At 35.7% G+C, this 24,402-nt stretch overlaps 1 protein-coding gene and 1 pseudogene across 1 annotated transcript; one reads left to right on the forward strand and one right to left on the reverse strand.

Moving 5' to 3' along the window:
• Nucleotides 1-4,848: 4,848 nt before the first annotated feature.
• On the reverse strand, nucleotides 4,849-23,123 carry PTGES3 (prostaglandin E synthase 3). The gene is made up of 8 exons (XM_039865732.1): nucleotides 22,799-23,123; nucleotides 10,871-10,984; nucleotides 10,654-10,723; nucleotides 10,040-10,138; nucleotides 9,373-9,462; nucleotides 7,182-7,244; nucleotides 6,300-6,324; nucleotides 4,849-6,002 (listed from the first exon to the last, which is right to left on the reverse strand). Coding segments are annotated over exons 1-8 (483 nt in total). The 5' UTR covers nucleotides 22,801-23,123; the 3' UTR covers nucleotides 4,849-5,982.
• Nucleotides 8,102-8,218, forward strand: LOC120605132 (uncharacterized; annotated as a pseudogene).
• Nucleotides 23,124-24,402: the final 1,279 nt, after the last annotated feature.

A 24,402-nucleotide genomic window follows, 5' to 3' on the forward strand; every position in this document is an offset into this window, starting at 1 on the left:
TGTTAGGAAGCACGTGGGCTGTGGCTCGCCTTGGGCTTTTTCTCCTCAAGACCTTGAGCTGAGTGACAGCCTAAGTGGACGGGAGTAAGGGAAGTGGTAGCGTCATGAAGCACCACTTATGATGACCTTGGCGAAGTCCGGAGTCTTCTCTAATGTCAAACCACGGTTTTTCTTTTGCAGTCCTGATATTGGAAGCTTACAGACAAGACAGCTCAGCAAGTCAGGAATCCAGACCGAATTTATATTACTTAAAGCTGTACAATGAAACTAATGTAACCAGTCATTAACAGATGTGTGCAAGGCATTGAGGAGACAAAGATAAATGACTTAGGCCCTCCCATTTAAAAAAAACAGATGAGCAAACAATGCAATAAAACGTGATGGGTCCTGGTTTGTAAAGGGTAAAGTAGGTGTACGAAGAAGGGATAAATTTGGATTACCTAGAGATGTACGAGAATTGCCTTAGAGGAGGTGACACACCTGTGAAATGGGAGTAGAAATTCCTAGGTTAAACAGGAAGAATATTCTAAGCACACATTTGCATGAAACAGCATGTTCCTTTGTGGAAATGCAGGCAAGGAAGGGAAAAAGGGGGAGATGAAAATAGAAACACAGGAGCCAGGTATCAGGGCTTTGGCTGGGAGTAGAAGCTGGGCAGAGGTAAACATGTGCAAGTGTTCTTTGAGTATGGAAAATCAGAATGGCATATTTTTCTATAGTGTTGACTTTATTCAAAGCTATTTGTGGGCAGGAGGGGGAAAGACCCTTAGTCTGTTAGAATAAACATAACTAGTAGTTCAGCATGGAGCTACCTCCCCAGACTTTCTCCCCTAAGTCTTTAGTACTCATTTTTCTGCATGATCGTGAAAAAGTTTTCTGTTTGGGAGGGTAGAGCAATGGGAGGACTTAAAGGAGAAAACAGGAAGAGAAAAGAATGTTAAATTTGAAGTGCCTATAGTAATCTTGCCTAGTAAGAGGGGAAAGAACCCAAGAAAATACATGGAGCAAGCAGAGAAAAATGAACAAGCAAAGGAAGCAGCAGAGGAACAAAAAGAGAAGCGAAGAACTTGGTGTTAAGAATCAAGGAAAGAATGTTAAAGTGGTTAATAGTATCAATCACATAAACATAAAGAGGCTGAAAAGAACCAATTGAGTTTGGCATCTAGGAATTTATTCCATGGTGAATCAAGTCAAAGGTAATTTTAATGGGCTGCATTAGTTAACATCAGATATACATTTATTTGCTATCTGTGCTCTTTCAATTATGTCGGGCAGCATCCCAGTTAATAGGGGACCTGTGTATTTAACTTGCTTTCCTCAACTATTTGAAATGACATTTTTTGTAGCTAGGCTGATACACTCCTTAATAGTCACTGGAGCCAAAAATCTTATTTTTGACACTTGCTAGATGTCATTGGGTTATTTCACATCTCTGTACATCACTTTCCTCATCCAAAAAGTAAAATAGGGACAATCTTACAGGATTACTTTGAGAATTAGGTTAATATACAAAAGCAGCACTTAGAACAATGCCTGGCACACAGTTTGCACTGTATTTGTTAGCTAGTTTTTTCATTATTGACTTAATGGTAAGCTCCTAATCGGTTTTGTATCACCAATTTTGATCTTAGCCAAAAATTTATCAACCATCAAATATTTAAACTGACACTTCACTCAATCCAGGTGTCAAAGTAGATTTTCACATAAATTTCCAGATAACTTAAGCTCATCACTTTTTGAAATGTATCACGTTTTTTATTCTTAGATTATCACATTATTTTTCTTGGACGTTTAGCACATTACAAAGCTAAATGCTTTCAATATTAATGAGGTGGATGTATAGAGCTTTTATTCTCCATTATGCTCGTTTGTGAACTTTTTAAAAACTTTTGCTGTCCATATTTGCCCTCGGCAATCTCCTGTCTTCCTCTTCTGAATTCAGATAACCTAACTTTGTCTAAAAGTGTATAAACTTTGCTAACTTGGGTTGAGATAGGACCTAAGCCTTTCTGAACAAACATCATCATTGTCAACAAGAGTTCTGACAGGTTTTGGTCCTTTGTTTGATTCCCAGATACCCAGGACAAGAACCACATAGACCTCATCTGGTTTCTTACTTGAATTCCAAATAACTCCAGAATTTGACTGAAAACTGTATTAATCTTATGGTGAAAATGCCATTTTCCTACAAGTCCTTAATTACTGCCAGCTCAGAGTGGTCATGTGCCAGTCTTCCAGTACTGTTAACTGGCAGAATGTTTCTGTCTCTATCATATTTGACAACCATCTTAGGTGATTTAAAATTTCATGGAAATCCATTCAATATTCTAGCTTCAGATAATTTCTTCTATTCCAGTTTCACATTCACATTTTACTTATGTATCCTAGTCTCCAGTCATTCCCAACTATTATCACCCTGAGTTCTACCTCAGAAATCTAATATTCTCATCAGACCACAATTTTTACATAATAAATATATTCTAGGTATAAAGGATTAGAGTAAGTCCCTTCACCACTATCCCATAAATCTTACTCTTCCTGGAAGTAACCATTAAAAAAGTTTCTCATATACCCCACTTTCTATCCATTCCATACACACATATACGTTCCTATTTTCAAAAAAATCTCAGTGGAAGTACACTATAGAAAATAAGTGTCCTCTGACTTTTGGAGAACTTTCTGTGTCAGCAATTTACTTTATTGATCAAGAATACACATTATGCCATGAGAATGTGCAATAACTTACTTTACTCCATTAATGGTCATTTGGATTTTGTCAAATGGCTATTACACACAATATTGAACGAAAAGATTTTGTACACAACACCACTGTATACACCATCTAGCACTTCTTTTAAATAAATTCCTGAAATAAAACGTTCACTTAAAATCATGTTCATTTAAATGAGATTATGCCAAATGGCCTTCTAAAACCATGTTAATTTACCAGGTCTCCAGAATCCTTGCCAAAACTTTTTAGTATGTGGCTAAAATTAAATGAAATTACTTCACTGATTCAATTTGCATTTCCTTAATTTCTAAGACACAATACTTTATTGGTCATTTATATTTCTTGTGAATTCCTGTCCCTACCTTTTGCCATTTTCCCCCTATTGGCTTGTTAGTGATTAAGTGCTCTTCAAATGCTTTTAAATATTTTCTTCTAGTATGTCATTTATCTTTTAATCTAATGCTATTTTTTTACCCATGTATTTTTTGTCATGTATTAACTTTTCCTTTGTAGTTTCTAGATTTTGTACCATGTTTGGAAGGATTTCCCTCTATTAAAGAATGTGATTAATGAACTGTTTTTTTCCATGTGTGCACCAGGAACTGCCTGCATCACAATCAATCTAAATCTCCACTATCTACTATGGTAATCACTAGCCAGATGAAAGTTTAGTAAAAATTAAAATTCAGTTTGTCACACATTGGTACAATGCTGTGTGAACTTGATGTTAGCATACAAGTTCAGTTCATAATCACTTGTCAGAATTTCTGCTAAACAGAAATTAAAACTAGCCCAAAACTAAATTGGTAAATAAAACCTTCATGTTACTCTAGCAACTAATCAACTGCCTTTTCCTATTCCTCAGAGATAACTTAGTTTTGGAAGTTGACTATAGTGCCTTTATCACCACAGATCAAAATGGACAAACTATGAGAATAGATGCTATCCCCCAAACTTAAAAATTTACCCAAGTGATCTTCTCCCTAGTAACTCTTTAAATAAATTATTACAGTTCAGATATGAGATTCAATGACAAAGTTCGCCTGAAGTTTTTGACCTGTCAACTCATATTTTGGCATGAAACACTCAAATGAGAGGAATCAGATACCATGCACAAGGCTGGATATCTGACTGAACAAAAAAAGGGTTAATAAAATCCCACTCAAGTGTCTGGACACAAAATAGATTTTTGAAATTAAAAACCTTAAGACAGATGGAATCAGAAATCAAGCTGTATTTCTTTAATGCTATATAGACTAATGGCTGGCAGTAAGCCAACAAACTCTTAATGATACTAACTTCCAGAACTGACAGAAGTTTTTCAGTTTTCTGTGACTATGAAATAAATGGGAGATCCCAGTTTGGCAGAGGATGTCTGATCTCATTGTTATCCCAGCCCTTCAGTCCTCCCCCAAAACCCCTCAATAAAATGGTTTGACCTGCACCCCCAAAAAAGTTTTCAAGAGAATGAAATAAAAAACAGTAGGGTTTTTAAGCTTTTAAATTTCCCCAGAAGCTAAAAACTATGCTACTTATCAGTCATACCTTTGGCATGCTCCAAAGAAAGGAAACCGTGTTTAAAATAATTTTTTAGAAGTACAGAAGTTCAAACATACTTCCCAATGTGGAAAACTCTAGGGCTTTAAGGAAATTACATTCCCTTAATAGGTCCAGAACCTAAGTTAACTCTAACATAACAGTTGAATATTAAATGTTTTGCCTAGGGCCCCTGGAAAGTTAAAAATTTTTTGGTTGTAGCATTTCAATAATATGGTTTTGAATATCATTCTGAACAGTCATATACACTTAACAGCAGAAAGATAAAAGGTACTTTTCCTTTCTAAATCTCCATGATACCCTATCAGTATCTATTACCACACTTCACTCTACAAAGTTTTTGTCCAATGTTTGTTCCCTTGCCTAGCCTGTGAGCTCCCTGAGCACAGCAATTACCTGAAGGATTAAATTAATAATTTGTATCCCCAGCACCTGACACTGCCTGTAACACAGGTCCTTAATGCCTGACAAAGTACTGAAATCCGAAGCATTTTTATGCTCTGACAATTACACAGAAGCTGGAGGGAATAAAACACTGCCAAAATGCAGAAGCTCAAAGATTTAGGAGGACAACACATTTAGTTTTATTTCAATCAAATCACAACACTTTTCTTTTCCAACTACTCCTGTGGAGTGCAACTACAATTTTCTATTACAGATCCACTTTTAAAAGGTTTCCTCTGACATTATAGCAAGCCTCTTTTTTCAAACAGAAATAGTCCCAATTCTTCCTCAAGTAAAAATAACTCCATTCCAGTAAATGGTAATACATGAAATTACAGTAAACCAGACACTTAAAAGGACAGCCAAGAAGTCTTCCAACAGTTTATTAGAAAGAATGTAGACATTAAAAAAATCCCCACTGTCATGAACATAAATTGAGGTTTCCAGCCTGGTACAAGCTGAATCAAAAAAAGAAATTAAAAAAATCCAATAGTGTATTAACATTTTTTTCACTCGTATGCCATACTGACAGTGCAAATACAAATTTGGTCTAAATGTACAGAATCTCAAGCAACAATGTACAGCCTTTCTTCGTCCTCCATGCTAAGAGATGTAAAAGTTTAAGGGTCAAACAATACCAAATGTACAGGCTTCAAAAACCATCTAAGTTAGGGCATTCACTAGTTTTAGCTAAGATATATCTGGAACACTGACAAGTGGTCACTTATGTACAATAATGTGAAGTCAATTTTTTTGAAAAATAAAACTTTAGTGGAACAATCCTGAAGAATATACCAGAGGAATAACAGGTTATCAGTTTACAGTACAACCAATTTGTTTCGGCCAGTTTGAGTCCATGTTCTAAAATCTAAAACTCAGTTATCTTTCTGTAAGCCAAAAGCTTCCTATCGTGTCAGTATCTATGTTATAAAGTACAGGAGACTTAGATGAAATGTTTTTTATTTATCACAACTGTTGTATCAATCGCCTAGGACCTTAACAACAGTGTCGTGAAAGTCTGGGAAATGTTCATGCATAAGGTTACTGCCTTAGCTGACTTAAAACTGCCCCATACAATGGTATATATCAACCCTTAGTGAAGCCTTTAAGAAAACAAACAGGTTGAAAAATGGGTTAAAGGAGGCAAATACAGCAACTGCCTTTAGAGCTATCAACTCAGGAATTCTCTCAATTCTGAAATCTTGCAGAAGTTATTTTTCTCTCTCAAAATCCGGTGACGACAACATTCCTTACTCCAGATCTGGCATTTCTGCGAAGATTTTTAAAAGATTAGTATGAAGTACAAGGAAATGATCTACCAACTTCAAAGTCTTAGAGGAAAAACAGCCAGCAACAGAGTTAAATACTTTCCTAGCAAATTAATTGGTTGTCATTTTTTGAATTTGAATCTCGAATCATTCAAATTTCTGCTTTAGCTATTTATTAGAGACCATTAAGAAATAATCATTTTTCTTCTTAAAACAGTAAAGTTAACTTCTCTATTTTGAGTTAGGTTTTTGATTTGAAATATCACTGTGTAAAACATACTTTTTACAAACACACTTACTTTCATCATCACTGTCTTGTGAATCCTGCAGAAGGGGAAATAAAAAAAAGTTAGCAAGCTAATCAAACATTCCTCTGCTAACTAAAGTTTGCCTTAAAAAGTTGAAACACGGTACTTTTCACTAAAGCAGCAAAGATACGTAGTTATAGCAAGCTTGTGAATTTAATCAATTAAGAATGAATTTACTTAAGATGAGCAGATGTACAGCTGAGGAAAATGTGTGCCTTTTGGCAAGAACTGAATACACCTTTTAAATCCCTATCTACTAGCCCGAATCTTGGTATAAAATGGTTTCTCTTTTCTTTTGACATTCAGTGAAAGAAAATGGTTCAATATGAAGACTACTAGACTGATAGAAGACAATGAATTCTAATCATAGCTGCTGAATTGTCTAAATATTTTCCAAACTATACTGAACAACTTTCTGAAAGATGTTAAGGGGATGTGGGCAGGGGGTAGCAGGAGGGGGTGGGGTAGGAGAGTGCTAAGAGTGGTCCAATGTATCCTTTTAGATTCACAACATCCATCTGCATACTATAATCCCTGACCATTCCTGTTGTAAAACCTGTTTAACTTTCTTTGCCAAAATAACCCTAAACTCACTCTTAATTGAGTAAGGCATATGATGTCTCTATGCAATGATTCTTTTGAACTCTGGTCTCTTTAAGAATGGTCCATGAGACACCAGTTTCCTAGTAGGTATGCAAGCCTCAAAAAAGGGCACATTTAAAAAACTGCTTTTCTCCATATTTTTTAGGGGGGGAAAAACATCTAGAAGTGGCCAAAAAAAAAAAAAGCAATCTTGAATCTATATCAAACAACCTGTAAATACATTGTTTCTTACTATTTAAGTAAACAGAGAAAATAATTTAATAGACTTACATCATCTGCTCCATCTACTTCTGGTAAATCTACATCCTCATCACCACCCATGTTGTTCATCATCTATTTGAAGTGTAAAAATTAGTTTAAAAAATGTTAAAACAAGCCCTGATTATTAGGTTGCACGCTCCAGAATAAACCTTAAGTCTGCCATAGATTTCCACCAATAAAAAAAAAGCAAAATAAACATTAAGTACTTTCCTTTCTAGAAAAGGTAGACTATATGTAATTACATAAAATTGAGAAAACTTATGCAAAAGTTAAAACTAAGTTCTCATCAAAGAAAAGTGAAGTTATTAAAATTCACCCAGCAAGGTATCTATGTATGATGTAGACATTAAATACCTAAATCCTGCATAGCGGTTAACTCTGATAGCTAAAGAAAAGACTAGAATTCACTCGTAGATGTAAAGTTTTATATCCTAAGCTAACTGACATGTGAATGATATCATCATCATAGTTTTAAATATTGTCAAGAACCAATAAACAATTTAAAATAATCATCTCTCCGGATGATTAGTTTGTATAAAAGGCCTGAACATTGTATCAAAGACTAAGCAGCAGATAACTAAGTTAAGAACAGAAAATAAACATAATTCTTGAAAGAAAAAGTACACACTGTGGGGAAAAACCTTGTATATGTAATTACCCTTGCATATTTACAATAAATTCAGACTAACAACAGAATATACTTACATGAAGTACTAAATTTCCATCTTTAGTTGTTTCTGATCATAAAGCAAGTAAGTATTATTTAGAGGTACAAACAGCCAAAGATGCAACAATTATCAGATGGGGAAAGACTTGGATCTCTCCAAGTTACAACTTTTCTGTAACATTTAAATTTTTAAGCACTGAAATATTTACAGAACCATATATAACTTTGTAAACAAAAATCAAAAACTTCAAAAATATATGCTGTCTACGGCCAAGACACTCTGAACATGCCCGATTTCGTTTGATCTCGGAAGCTAAGCAGGGTTGGGCCATTAGTACTTGGATAGGAGACCACCTAGGAATACCAGGTGTTGTAGGCATTAAAAAAAAAAGTAAGTAGGCTTACCTGGACTTTATAGAGTCAGACACCTAGTTAAATCCCTCAGTATAAAAACTGTTATCTAATCTTGAATAATATGAGTACCTAGAGTAAAGTTTCCCTACATCTGAAGGCCATGTTGAAAACCATAAGTTTCTTTGAGGAGGAAAAATGCTCAAAATGTGCCATGCACAATCTAAGTGCTGAGGTTACAATGGCAACAAAAATTGAACTGAACACATTCAAGAGCTATTTAGGAGGTAAAATGAACAACAAAGTAATTAATATTATATTGGATAGAAAAAGGCAGTATTAAAAAGGTGTAATTTATACAACTGGGTAAATGGTGGCAACAATTACTACAGTTAAGAAATAGTACAGTTGAGAATCACATGAATACCACCATATCCTCCCTTCCTGCTTTCGAAATTAAAGGTGCCAGAACCATGTGAGATATTAAATAAGCAGTTGTATACATGAAGCTGGAAACATACTTCTTTTAACTCATTTTCAAAAATATAATCAAGTAAATTTTCAAATTGCAATAAGAAATGGATTTCATGGGCATATCTTCAACTTATAACCCAATGTTCTCTTTTCAAATTAGCTATACTGCAGTACATTTGATAAAATCTATTCTACTTAAAAGGAAATCAATGATTTCTTTTCTTTGGTCATGGCAATGTATTTTTGGGTGCCATCTTGGTATAGGCTTAAACCCACTCCTCGATTTGGCAAACTAAAATATCCCTACACACCACTCATCGTGCACATCTCACCACGACTCTTTTATTTAAAGATTTATGTTCACATTACATGGCTCCAAAATGCAAGCCAATTACTATATTCATGCTCCTAAAAAATCTGTTGCAGTGCTAGAATAAAAACTAGCTGTGTTACAAGATCGACTGTATGGTTTATTTTTGTCTTTATACGTCAACTTTAGAACTTAACATTAATTTTTTAAAAATTATAAAAGAATGTTAAACTTCAGGATTAAATGACCATTGTTAAGATGTTATTTGGTTTAACTGCACACTGGCCTTCAAAGTAATTCAGGTCTTAAATACCAGTAGTTTCTTTGAAACCAAATTAAATTGACTACATAGAAATGTATTGGGAGGGAGGGAGAAGAATGCATTTAAAAGAACTTACCTCAGAGAAACGATCAAAATTAGACATGTCTTCATCTGAATCATCTTCCCAGTCTTTCCAATTATTGAAGTCCACACTAAGCCAATTAAGCTATAGACCAATACAAACATAATCTTATGATTAGGTTAACTTTGCACTCATTGGCATGTACCTTAAGACTACATTTTTTTGACCTGTGGGTTCATACCCACTAGTGAGCCATGGCATCAGCACACACACAAAAATGTAGACTAGAAAAATCACAGTGAAATCATATGCAGTAATAGTAAATACAGTTTCATGAAGCTTCTTTCAGTTGTTAAACAAACCCACTTTTTAAAATAAAAATTTATTAGGAACTATGCTGATACCTGATTAACTTAATTTGTTTAGTGGCACCAAAATATGCTCAGCTCCTGTGCGATATGTGAGTAATTTCTAAAAGCTTGTAAGCAAAGTCTACCTTTTAAATGCAAAAGATTCTGCATCAACTAGTGATTGATCTTGTTCTGACCACACCTGGCTTTAAGTTAAAACTAATAAATCCTTAAGTAGAAAAAAACATATAGAACAAAAAGCTGTAACCGTACTTAGCTATGAAACAAAAATACTATGTTCCTGATACCAATGTATTTTTAGTACTTAAAATAAAATTATTAAACTTTCAAAAAAAGAAAAAGAAACCTACCTTTGCCCTTTCTTTTGTTAACCTTGGCCATGACTGCCCAGATTCTCCTTTTCGTAAACAACATAAAATTGATCTGTCTGTTCTTTTATGCTTGGAATCCTAAAAAAAAATTTAAAAAGCGCTAAATTAGGAGCATGAATATAGTAAAAAAATTTAATAAGCGCTAAATTATCTCTCCACTATCACTATAAGATAGAAAGTAGCTTGTCATTCCTCACCACTCCTGTCTAATCTTTCCCTAAACTTTGAAAGAAACATCCCCTACTAAAAATTTCCTAAGCTATCCAATTGCAAAAGACCATTTTTTCTACCTACCACAAAGTGAATAAAATAAACCTTTTAAAAATTAACTAAATGGTATAATCACAGAATAGTTTAAAGAATAGTTATGCTTAGATAAGACAAGCCTCCAGATTATTGAGTCCAAACAGTGATGATGAAATGTGTATAAGTAGTTAGAAGGGGGAACATACTACAAAACATAAATGTCCCTAGTTAGCTCTGCAAACTATTAAGAAAAATAGAATTAGTCTTACTGCTAAAAAAAGAAAGTACTTGAAGTATGTCCATTTCCTCATGATTTAAAGCAGGATTAAAGCATCACAACTACTTACATTTGGATCAATACAGTGAAAAAGATCAATTTCATTTAAATGTTTAAAATTATCACTTCCTCCAAGACAGCTGTGTAAAAAAAAAAATTAAAAATGAGGCTCTTCAAAGAGATAAAGATTAGTATAGTAATTTCAGTGAAAACACAAAACAAGTAAGCCAAAGTTATTGTTGTCTGGAATAAGCTTTTTTATGCAATGATATAAAATGTTAATTTACCTGAAAGTAAGTTTGGATTTTTCAAAATTTACATTAACATCTTTACTGTCCTCAACACAAAATTCAATGAAGACATAGTCCCTTCGATCGTACCACTTTGCAGAAGCAGGCTGCCTACAAATAGATAAAATTAGACAAAGTTAAGCTAGAATCCATTAACTGAACACTTACATAACCTCCAATATTTAGCATACAAACAACATATTTCTCTATTCCATTAGAGCATTATTTTGAGTCAGTTAATTACAATTTCTAATAGAAACTACATATTTACTCTAACAGCTACATTGCAGGTTAAAACACAATGATACTTACTTTGTAATAAAAAGGATTTAAAAATAAAACAAACATCGCTCAGTAGGGTTAACGATTTAGGTTGCCCTGTCAAAATTTATGTGCCACACATTTCAGGGTCTGCTCCTAAAACTCAACTTCACAGAATTAAAAAATGAGACAGAGCTAATCCACCGTCAAGTGAAATATAGTATTCAACATTTTTACTTACAATGCTAGGAACTTTGGGGAGAATTTAAAAGTATGATAAATAACAGTATTTGTTCTCAAAATAATTCTCACCTACAACTTATTTCTGACTATATAAAGCAAACTTGCTTTTTTTTTTCTGGGCAGACAAATCTAACAAACTTTTATGATTCTAAATAATGACGTCAGATTAAAAACTAAACTTCTTTACAGCCTCACCATTCATCTATACACGTATCAAATACATGCTACACTAGAAGCAACCTGGAGTATTTGCCTTTTCCTTATTATTCATCTGCTGCTGTCCCCTGCAATACAGTATTACCTCTCTTCATAATGTCAGCTGCCTAGAGATCTCTTACTCATCCATTAAAATTACTAAAAAATGGCTAGAAGCAAATACTGCAAAATATAGTTGATTAACAGTAGACAAAAACTATATGTAGTAAATACTTTAAAATTTTCCTTTGTAATCTTTAGATAAGTTAAATATTTGCATATGCATAATTCCTAGAGGAATTCACACGCATATAAATGAACTACGTTTGCCTCTAAAGAATGAGCCAGAAAGACAATGAGGAAAGGAAGGAGAATCACATCATTCTCAATTGTTTCAATTTTAGAAAAAATAAGGACGTGATGTTTTGATAATCTTAAAATTAGTTATTGGCTATATAGGAATTCTTTGTATTTTTGTTAACTTTTCTGTAAATCTAAGATTATTTCAATAAAGTTTTAAAATATTAGTAATTGTATGTTCAAATACTTCATAAATCAACTCAACTGATAGGAATTGTTGTTTCCAAGCTCTCATGTTCCCAACCCTAAGGAGTAGCAGCAAATAAAAGTTGCGACCAGCTGTTCATCAACATTTTTACAATTGTTAAACTTTACCAGTCACTACTCTGGAACACTGATGTCATATCTGAAATAGGTTAAAAATTTCCAAAAGTTTAATAGGTTAATAAATAGGTTAAAAGTTTCCAAAGTCTAAATATCAGCAAATCAGCAAGGGTAAATAAAGCTATTTTCTTTAGGCGCCTACTGGCAAATTTAAAACAAACAAAAAAAACAAGGGATTTTTAAATGACTCTGAAAAAAATGTTTAACCAAACTTCTGTGGACTAAGGAATCACAACTTCTAATGTTAGTTTGTTAATATAGTTAACAAACAATTTTAGGAGTTTTATGAATAGGTCACACAATACGCCACACATTATTTCTACTCATTTTCTTGCCCAAACAATATTCTCAATATGTGGTAACATATTCTATCTTTAACAGAAAACATCTAACTTAATAATTAAAATTTTAAATGACTTTCAAACTGAAGCGACCAGATAGTCTAGTCTTAAAAAGCACTAACAATAACAATCTGGAGGCAATAAACACACCAGTGCCAAAATACTATTTCCGACTAAAAGAAACCAGGATTTCTACAGAGAAATGGCTGACCTCAGCCTGAGGTGGGAAATATAGATGACCTTGGGATTTCTTGTACAAATGAGGCTTATAAGGACAATGAGATCAGCCAAAACGAGAGGCAACAATTAGGGTCTCTCATCTAGGCCAATAGGATTTTGAGCATCAGAATGGCTGCAAATTGATTCAAATACAATGAATATTAAAACTGAGTTTATACGGGTTAAAAAAATATATAAGAAGAACTACCTATAATTTTAGAGATCACCAGAAAATGCTACAGCTCCACTCCTTTACAAATTGGCATTTAAAGAGAAAGAATTAGGCATTTTCCCTTTTTTCTCTTTATGAACCTTTATTCATGATAACTGAACAGGATCAGTTCATCAAGGAAACTTCAGTACAGAATTCCAGCTTTAGTGTACAGTTAAAACATGAGGGGGGAAAGTTACTATTTTGCAGCCCTTAAACTGATTTGGCAGTGATCATCAATGGATGAAACTATCAACAATGACTAGATGAACAGCCGATAAAGAATTTACGATCTTAGCATCACTAAAAGTGGGACAACCAAACATATACATCCTAATCTGATGCAACATGATACATTCCACAGTAGATTTAATTCCAGTCTACAGGAAATATGAGTAAAAGGAACACGTGGCACAAGGAAGCAACAAATCCAGAATACTGTTTCTTAGATCAATGGTATAGAGGAGTAGGGGGGAACTGATCTAGATTAAGAAACCTAGGAGTTATCAAACAAGTGAAATCTGTGAATCTGGTCTGCATCTCGATTTAAACTAAACATAAAAAAGATTACTGAAATTGTGGAGATCTGGCTATGAACAGGGTATTAGGTGTTATGGAAATTACTGTTGGTTGTTAGCCGTGAAAGGCATTGTTTTTACAAAAAAATGTCTGTTTGAGATGAAAACTAAAGTATATGGGGGTTTGCTTTAAAATACTTCAGAAAGGAAAAAGGGCTATAAAGCAATGTGGCAAAGGTCTGCTAAGGGTTGAATCTGGAAGATAGGTCGATGGAGAGATTATATTCATAATACTTTTTAAAAAATGATATTAAATGATTTTGGCATGAAATGCTTTCTTCCTTTGGAGCAACTCAGTCTGTGACATTGTATTATTTAAAAATTTAAAAAGCAAGAAAATCAAATTTTCCATTCAATTAAGACACAAAAGAAAACAAAGACTGCGACAATTACAGCTCACAAAATCTGGCTATAACTGTCTAATCACCATTAATCTACAATTTCAAAAACTGTTGGTCAATAGCACTTACTTGTTGCCACAGGTATCCAGATTTTAGATGGTCCTTATTTTAAAGCACTAGGTCTGGGATTAACTTCAAAATAAAATCCATTGGACAATGGGGAGGGAGTAGATAAAAATCAAGAAAGACCCTGTGACGATAATGGCTGAAGCTGAATAATGGGTGCATGAGGATTTTAGCATTCTACTTTTTGTGTTTGAAAAAAATACATAACGAGCTAAAAATAATTAACCTGATTAATTATTCTTCTCCCAATCTGTTTTACAAATGGCTATTTCGATAAATTCTGGTAAATGCTTTTGTAGCCACATTTAACATAATCTGAAGATATTTAACAGTACTGTCTACTTTGTAAATGTCAAGTTGCATATAAAGAGCTTATGGTAATGAAGAAGGAGCACACTAATGGTGACCTGGTTATTACAATGACTATATAAAAAAAACGAGTATATAAGCTCTTCAGTTTCTGTTCATAGTAAGGACTTTGGAACCAGAAGAGAATCTTTTTTCTTAAAATTCACAGTAAGTAATCCATAGTTAAATCATTATCATGGGCTGAGTTGTGTCTCCCTGCCAAATTCATATGTTTAAGTCCTAAACCCACAGCACCTCAGAATGTGACTGTATTTGGAGAGACTGTCTTTAAAAAGGTAATTAAGATAAAGTGAGGTGTCAGGATGGGCCATAATCCAATATGACTGGTGTCCTTGTAAGAGATCAGGGCACAAATACAGAGAGAAGACCCTATGAAGGCACAGGAGAAGGCAGCCATCTGCAATCTAAGGAAAGCTAAGGCCTCAGAAGACACCAATCCTGCTGACACCCTCGATCCTGGACTAACGCCCTTGAGAATTGTGAAGAAATAAACTTCCATTTAAGTTAACTTCACCCAGTCTCTGGTACTTTGTTACGGCAGCTTTAGCAAACTAATAATCATTGCGGATAATAAAAACAAATTAAATGATCTAAACCTGGAAGCCAAAAATGGTTTTCACATTTTTAAAGAGTAAAAACAAGAATGTGACGTACATATTTGTGCCCAGCAAAGCCTAATATCTCTAAGTGACCTTAATCTAAACCATCAAAAATATAAGGGGAGACACCCTACACAACCTAAACCAGTAATAAACATATATTCACTCATTTGAAAGGGAAATCAAATATTTATGAATTCGCTTTTCATCTTCAACGAGGATTACTACAATTCTTTTTCTCCAATTAACTCAAAGGACTGATTTAACTCCTAAACTAATTATGATGGATTTACCTCTAGCTTTAGACTAACACTGGCAAAATTCGTAACTACTGTGCAAGTCTGTTAATTCATTTTAAAAATAACATGCCTACAGATGCAAAAACTTTCTACTTCAGCATACATTAGGTAAATAATACACAACTTAAAACAATATTCCCCCGCCCAAAACCCCCAGTGGGACATTCCAAGCTCTTCTGCCAAGAACTTTAAAGTTCCACATTAGGACTGTATTAATTCAAGCAATTAAATTTTGAATAAACTAAAATTTCCTCTATAGTTTTGACTAAAATTTCTTCGTTTATTTTAAAACTATAGAGTAGAAACCATATTATGGTTCCCAAATACCATTTTTAATATTCTAGAATCTGGTGGGCTTTAGCTTGTAGACAATTACAAGCATTCCTCACTTTAAAAAATGGATGCACCAGTGCAATGGTCTGAGAGCACTGCCCCAAAATTCATATGTTGAAATCATAATGCTCAGTGTGTTACAGTATTAGAAGGTGAGGACTTTGGGAGATGCTTAGGTTATGAGAGTAGAGCTCTTATGAATGGGATTAGTGCCTTATAAGAGACTCCAGAAGAGATCCCTAGCTCCTATTCACAGCCGTGAAAACATCACAAGGAGCTATGAATCAAGAAGAGGGCCCCTTCACCAGAAGATGACCATGCTGGTGCCTAGATCTTAGACTTCCAGCCTCCAGAACTGTGAGCAATATTATTTCTGCTGTTTATAAACTTCCCAGTCTGTGGTAGTTACAGGAGCCTCAAAAAACTAAACCAGCAAAGCTAAATGGAAAAAAACCTGCGAAGGAAAATTTCCCAGTTACTGCAATTCTTTTGACAGTTTACTATGTGCAAGGCACACTGAGTTGTAAAAGACAAAACATCTCAAGCCTTTTATGAACAGGCATATTTATACTTAATTTGGGTTTAGTTCATAAAGCTTAAGGTTGAAAAACCACATTAGGGCTAGGTCACAGTTGTCCCTGGAGACAATGAAAAAATTACTTTATTCTGTAACCGGGTAGTTAAAAAAAGCTGCAGCTACCATCCCTCTAGAACTCTGGAAATCTCAAAAAGAGAACATTCTATACACAATAGAATTCTACAGCATATGATTAGTCTCTCTCTATAAACATCACTATGGTCAAAACTCCAAATCCTTTTTTTCTCTCAGAAATTCCAAAGTTCAAAAGTTTTTATAAGCAGGTATTCTGGACCATCACACAGAAAATATGAAAAATCTTGGTCCATACATGAGAATTTAGCAAATTAAAAATTATTAGTATTCAAGTGAGAGGTCTACAAATCTTAGTTAATACCATAATTCAAATTTGGCTCCCTGAAATACATGATTTAGATCAACCTCAGGGGATCTATATATTATGTACTCATTTCACCAAATTCCATATTATTTTAGCATATTTCCCCCCAGAAATCTTTAATCTGTTGTGATTTCAATCAGATTGGTTTATTAACAATTGTTAATATTTCAACCCTTGCTCTGAATCATTGGAAAAAATAGGATACTATTATTTGGTCACAAAATATTAGGTTCCTCAACACACAGACAAACGTACTGGAGAAAACAGCAATCATGACCGTTCAATAAAAACGCTCTGCTTTTGTAAAAGTATTTAAAGGACTGCAAAATGTGATACGAGGATGTGCTAATTAACATTCTTTATGATGAAACAGGCAAATATTTTAAAGATAAGTTTTATCTTCAATTAATGGCCTCATACAGAAATTAATCAAACATAAAAAAGTGAGGAAAAAGAATTAATTTTGACCGAAAAGCCAACTTCTTTAGATTTTAAAAAAAATTGGCGAGAGGCGAAGAAAGGCAGAATTAGTTAAAGGGGAACCAACGGTAATCATCCACAGGTAAGAGAAACATCAGTCTGACCAAAACATAACGAATAAACTAAATATTCCCACACACAAAAAAAAAACATTCTCAAAAAAAGGGCTCACAAACAAGTCAAATGTACTTTGAGGGTATATTCTGATAGGGTACTTCTCCAGATTTCTCAAAATATGGAAAGCCTCAATTAATAGATATAAAATCAGAGATCTAACTTGTAGGTGGAGCTCACCAACTTTTATCTTTCAACTACTGCCCAGCAAGCTATACGAAATATACTTAAATGTGACTGAATATATCATCTAGCAGAACACAGGACCAATAGTAGAAGACCCTAGTTAGTCCTTACCCCCTCACCATGGTCAAGCACCTGATGCAGCCAAGATTTATAGCTAAAATACATTTATTTTTTTTAAATTCTTTTTATTGTTATTATTTAAGCCTACAGCACCTGGTCTTCCTAGGTGGTCTCCCATCCAAGTACTAACCAGGCCCGACCCTGCTTAGCTTCTGAGATCAGACACTGGGCTTGTTCAAGGTGGCCTGGCCGTGACCATGGACTGTGGCTCCACTGGGGTGCGAACCCAGGACCTTCTGCGTGTAAAGTAGACGTGCTAACCACTACACTATAGAACCACATCCACTAAAATACACTGAGTTTGAATGTTTTGCCAGGAATTGTTCTGGAGATACAGCGATCAACAAAATAGACAATCCCTACCCTTAAGCTTATATTCAAGTTAGATGAAATTTAGTCCAAAAATCATCTAAGAAATATAAGGGTAATGAGATCAGGTCCATTATTAGCTATGATTTCTTTCTTAATGTATAAACAGGTGAGACATCGTAAGATAACACTCTTTGGCTTAGTACTTTGAAAAGTACCAGATATTTTTAAATTTGTAAGATATTGGAGAACATTAAGATAGTCTTTAATAGTACACAACATCACATACTTTATTCAGAAGTAATTAATGATAGTCCCCTTATGAGTTCATTCTTAATGGAGCATATTTGTCTAAAGATTACTTTGAATTCTAAAATAAAATAGGAATCAGAAGACTAACTTTTTACTATAGCTTAATAATGGAGAAACTATCTTCTAGGTTTCGAAATAAGCTAACAATACTTCTAGTAAGTGAAAAGCTTCTTAAAGACAGGATTCTCTAATATTTTACACGTTCCAAAGTATCTTTAAATATCAAAGGTTATAGACAAATAAAACTCATTAAAACCAAGAAAATAAAGTCAGTAGTAAAAAAAAGTTAAGTTCAAAATCACTGATTTTTTAACTAAATGTATCACATCTCCAAAGTAGATAATTTTTTTCATTTACAAAAGAGAATTAGGAAACTAGTAAATGCATTTCAGTTTGTACTAAGTGAGGAATGATATGGAAACATGAAAATTCTGTTACAGAAAAGGAAAAAGTAGTTCCAGGTTCATAGGCCAGGCTGTTTTTCCTTAATATTATCAAAAACCCTGCCTATAAATGTCTCACACCAAATTCTCTCATACACACATTCTTTGCCTCTTATTTTCAGATCTTCTGTATGTCAGTTGTACTACTATGTAAAACTTTCTGTAAAGGTAACCTAAATACACATGCTAGCCCCTGTGGTTTCTAAATTATGCGGAAAGGTGCACTGGGGCACTATGGAGAAACTTACAGGGTGGCCACAGAATATTTTAAATTTGAGAGGAATTCAGTGATACTCAACTTCAAGCAAAATTATCAAGTGGTTCAGTTAACAGTAGAATGCATGCACTACATTAGGTTGCATCTTTGCAAAGCTGGATTTTTGGTGGCTGCTATGATTTAAAAAAATCAGTGGAGAACAGATGTAAGGAGCCAGTCTGATTTCAAGGTATAAAAAGTTATATAGTGCCCAAAAGGCACACACATTCCATCAGTAACCATGGTTATATAAGAAACTACATTTTTCTTTACACATTCCATTAGTAACCATGGTTATATAAGAAACTACATTTTTCTTTCAATTTATGTGTATTCATTTTTCAAGGAGTTACTAAGCTGTTAAAACAAACTACCTAAGTTCTGTGGACCTAACTATCTAATAAGCAGAACTGCTAGGTTACTCCTTTTGGCCTAGCAGCCCCATTTAAAAACAAACAAACAAAAAAACTACGAAGACATGAAGGTGTGAACAAAAAGTGGTAGTGAAGCTCTGTACTAGTTCCTTTATTTGATAATTCCTACTCTAAAATATAAGGTGAAAGCTGTTCTTAAAGTTAGCCCCCTCAAACTTAATGACTTTCTTCCAAGCTACTCTATGACCTTCCCACATTCCCATTTTTGTGCATATATCCTTTTAACATTCCCAAAGCAGATAATTTTTTCTTCAAATTAAAACTCAAATAAGATCTCTTATTGCTTCCATTACAAATTTCAGTCAGAGCTTCACTACCATACGTCAAGAAGTAGTACAGGCTAACAGAAGCAGTAGTTTAGATAATAAGATTGAACTAGAGAGACATGGTTTTTTATTTGAAAATAAAAAGACTACCTGAAAAATAATTCTTTTAAGTGGAAAAATAAGCCTATCAAATGCTGATTTCCAATCCTATTTGGGAGAGCCCCTTGTACTAATTAGCACTCCATGAATATTTGAAGAACTAGATACTGAAATTTAATATTAAAAATTGTTAAACATCTTTATGACTTAGATGCTTTCAATACACAAATTAAACATACTGAGTTGAAAAGGGCCCTGACATAAACACTTTTTAGCAATAAATATGGCTACGTATGAAAAACTATTGTACAGAAAATCCATAACAGCAAATTTTATTTGCCTTTCGAATATAACACGGGGGAGAAAATATTGCTCAAGGTTAATTGGCATTTTCCTGGAAAACCAAAAGTTCAAAGATGTCCTGGGGAAGTACAGAAGTCAGCCTCAATTTAAAATCTATCACTGCCAATCTACAAAGCAAATAAAAAGTTTATGACAACCTTCCTATTTCTGTAAAAATTTACACTAGATCCAACAACTCTCAATTTAAGAACTCACATAAAATATAAAGTCAGATTAAAAAAGCATTTAAGAGCTAGGCTGATTTGAAACAGCTGATACTACAAATGTATATTTTCCTGAAAACTGACAACTCACTAACCAAGATCCTAAAATTATATAGCTTCTAGGTTTTAAAACTGAAAAAATAAAATCAAACAGAAGAATCTTAATTAACAATGCAGTACATACTGGTCTGCACTCAAGTGATTTCTCAATTCCAGTTTCTACTGCCTTCTAGTTAAAGTCTAACTAAGCACAGAAAAAAAGAAAACCCAGTTGCCAAGTTACAGTGGTTAGGAAAATCAACATTTAACAAAGGCCAACATCAGTTACTCTTCCTTAACTTACAAAAATTAACCATATACCATATGCTCACTATTACAAATTGTTTTGGAGACTAAAGACTGATAATTTTATTTTGGGGACTCAATCTGACAAAGAGGGATGATGGCAAAGTAAATAAGATTTTAACCAATGTTAAGAGATAGTCACCGTATGTTTCTGAACAGTTTATTAATTTAATTACAAGACACCAGAAACAATGACTTCAAATAGCTCCAAACTAATAAAGCATTTTACTCTGTATTTATTGTTACTGGGTCCAATTTAGAACCAGAACCAATTACAAAAGCTAGTTTAAAAAAGTAGCACTGTCTTCCCTAGACACCCTGTGGGGGTGGGGAGGGGGGGGCGGGAGTTGGTAGAGGTCTTAAATGGAAGGCCTTAAAATCCCAGCCTTCTCCAAGATAGGTGAGATTGACAACTCTCAGTAAACTAGAAAAAAAAAAAAACTTTTAAAAACCTAATTAAAAGAAATTTACCTAGGAAATCACTACTTACTCGTAACATTCATATTGTAAATTCATTCAAGTCATTAGTCCATTAAGATCCTGTAAAGAATTTACAAGGTGGCATATACTGAATATTTTAAAGAGAATGAGATTTATCTCATTCTCTTTACTCATTTTAAAAGGAGCATTCTTGTAATTACGGATGGATGGCTTTTTGGAATATTTTTCATTTGAGTTCTTAATCTATCTACATAAAGTTTCTTATCTATTTTAACTATTTTATGTGACTTCTTGAAAGTGTTTATTTCAAAACATACTGACATGGTATTTCTTCGTGAAAAGACATTTTGTTTGGCTACATTAGTCTATTAAAAGTTGGTAATGCTCTGAGAACTCATTTTGTACTCATAGATATTTTAAGATTGACAATCCTACATTATTTAGAATAGACATTTCAAAGGGAAAAACAAAAGCTATTTTACATACATTAAAACCTTTACTAGACACCACTTTTGAGGGGCGAAAAATCCTAAAATTCTAATACAGCCCTTTTACAGTAAATACACGCGTTCGCCCCGAGGCTTGTTCTCCAACAACTGGAATCCTTTTCATTTAGAATTCTAGCCTAATATACTCATCGTCAATGTTATTATTTTGTTAAGTAAGCCCTTGAAAGTGCATTACTTCTTATAGGAATAAAAATTGTTCCCCTTCAAATGCTCTCCGTACGTAACTTTCAGCGAACAGCTGATACCAAAAAAACTATAAAACTGACATTTCTCGCATTTGAAAAAGTAAAGGTTTTCCTGAGAAGACTGTAAGGCCTGGAAATGGCAGCGCCAAGAATTCTTATTCGGTTAAAATCACTAAAGTTTTTCTTTATCATAGAACTAAGATTGCTAAAGAACCTATAGTTACCTCCACGTAAACAAATTTAGCTCTTTAAGACAACAAGAAGGCAATTATATACCTATTTCATCTTTAAATTAAAATAGGATAATGAAACCTCGCCTCAAGTTTAATACTTAAGACAGAAAATGTCCACAAGTATCTTCCGTCTAACACACGTGCAGAACTACCTGGTCAATGGTAACTAACTCTTAGCTGCCAGGGACATGGCTGAGAGATCCGGCCACCTTCATACCCTTCGAGAGACCTAAGTTAGGAGGAGGCCTGGAAAGACCCGCACTACAGAAATCACGACACTCGAAAGTGGTGGTGGTGATGTTTCGGCCTCCCTCCAGTTGTTGCCTAGCAGTTCCTGTCGCTCTCGGCCGAGGGCCGCGTGGTGCTCTACAAGGAGCCACCACCAGCCTCTGGTAGCACCCACTACAGGTGCACTTGGCCCAGAGCCTAAAGCCGGCATCGCAGAGCGGCAGAACCAGACTGTCCAAGAAACGAAGTGGCGATCCAAGAGGGTCCACGCCTCCAGAGCGCCGCAAGGCAAAGAGCTCACAGGAGATTAAAGCCCCAGGCTAAGTTCCGGAGAGTTAGGACTAACCCAGTCTGCCAAAGGGGGAAAAGTGGGATTTCCGGGACCGGGAAGCTGAAGGACGGTTTAGAGGTGGGGGAAGTGGACATCTAGAGGAAAAATGTCCTCCGCCCGCCAACGGTAACCGAATGGAGGATACTGAACCTCCCACCCCCAGGCAAGAACGATTGCCACCACTGAGGGGAGAAAGCCGAGGGGCCGAAAGCGGGGGAGGGGAAAGGCCGACCCCAGCGCAGCCTCGGCCTCCTTGCGGGGCGACCTTCTCTCGGCGGCGTGTCGCACTCACATCGTGAACGGGGCAGGGGGACGGGTGAACGAGTGGGAGGGCCTCTCCGGCGGCAGCTGCTGGGCAATCGACTCCTCTCCGGCGGCGACTCCGGCGTTTTCTCCCCGATGCGGCCTCTTCTCGCTTCTCAGGCGACGGCGGCGGGATTGAGCTCGGTCCCCAGAATGCACCGCGCGGAGAGAGCGGCTCCTCTGGTCGGAGAGAAGAGGAAAGTGTAGGAAAAGGGGCGCGAGGACGGAGGATGAACGTGCGTGCGTGCGAGCGAGGGCTGGTGAGGCCGGGCGGCGGCTGGTGACGCAGCAAAATGCCCGGGCCCTGCCGTCGCGCCTGCGCACTCTTTGTTTTCGGGCTCCTGCGCGGCTTTCTAGAGATATCTACGGAAAGGGCGGGGCCTCCCAGCTCCTTCGCGATCCTTCCTGGCGCTGGCCCCGCCCTTCGCTGGCTCCCTGCAGCCCCTACTTGTTCCCGCCACTCCTCCCGCGCTCCCCCTCGCGTTAGAAAACCGTTGGCGCCTAACCGCCTGGCCACGCGCCTTGAGCGATCTCCCCGGGAGACGGCTGTGTTGACAGCGGGAGGAAAGCCGAGGTGGAGGGCTCACAGAATCGGAATGGCCTGGAAAGTGAAACGGGGGTTGGTTACTCTTAAGAGAACAAACCAGCCCACTGAAGAAACGTTCCGCCGCAAAAAGATGTGAAAAGGGCGCCTGTAATGGTGATATTTGCGGAAAAGAACTAACTTCATAATTGAGGGCCTGGGTTCACCTCGCCGTTTTTCTGAACGTTGGAAACCCTGTACAGGAGCAGCGGAAATTGGAAGTCTTTTGTCTGAAGAGGAACGTTTGCCATTTGGGGCAAACATTTGCCCCTGCTTTGAGAGATTAGTGCTGCAGATAAGACAGGAAGGTTATTTAAGTGGAGAGTTTAGGTTTGTGGCAATTGAGACTAGAACACTCGGTGTCTTCAGGCACATCATTTGGGAAAAAGTGTTCCCCATCTATTTTCAGCCGATCTCTCGAAGTGTCTTTGTGCAAGGCACTGGGTTAGGCTGCATTGAAGGGGGGCGGTGGGGCGTAGTAACCAAGAGAAAACTATCTCCCTGCTCCAGGAGGCCGCGTTTAACAATGCAGTAAGGGAGAAATATACCAATGCATCTCTAGTTAGAATACAAAGGAGATTTATGGAAAGTGCCATAAAACAATTTGGAAAAAGTGGGGGGTTCCTATTCAGCTTTAAGGACTTAGCGTTTATGCTTTGAAACTACGGACATTGGACCCAATGCTCAAATCTTGTTAAAAAGGTTAAAACCCAGCTTTCAAATACTGATTCTAAGGATCCTACAGCCTGTTGGGAGAAATAAAATACATAAATCAGGATAATGGAAGTACAAAAAGTAATGGGAGCGTAAAAGAGGAAGAGGACTAATTCAAGATAAGGTTTTGAAAGTGGGTTACAACCAAACAATGGTGGCACTGAATATCAGACTAATTGTTTTAAATTTATTGCTCTGATAGTGGGAAGCTATTGAAAGTTTTTTGAAGGGGAGTAACACTCTCATGTTCTAGAATAATCTGGTTACAATGTATAAGGTGCACTGAAAATGGAGGA

The sequence above is a fragment of the Pteropus medius genome, unplaced genomic scaffold, assembly GCF_902729225.1.
Source record: "Pteropus medius unplaced genomic scaffold, Ma_sr-lr_union100, whole genome shotgun sequence".
Taxonomy (NCBI): Eukaryota; Metazoa; Chordata; class Mammalia; order Chiroptera; family Pteropodidae; genus Pteropus; species Pteropus medius.

What these genes read in the sequence shown, in the direction of transcription:
- PTGES3 (XM_039865732.1), bottom strand. An exon ending in AAATCCAAACTTACTTTCAG is followed by an intron (nt 10,724 to 10,870) that starts GTAAATTAACAT and finishes TTTTTTACACAG; the next exon opens with CTGTCTTGGAGGAAGTGATA. An exon ending in TTCACTGTATTGATCCAAAT is followed by an intron (nt 10,139 to 10,653) that starts GTAAGTAGTTGT and finishes ATTTTTTTTTAG; the next exon opens with GATTCCAAGCATAAAAGAAC.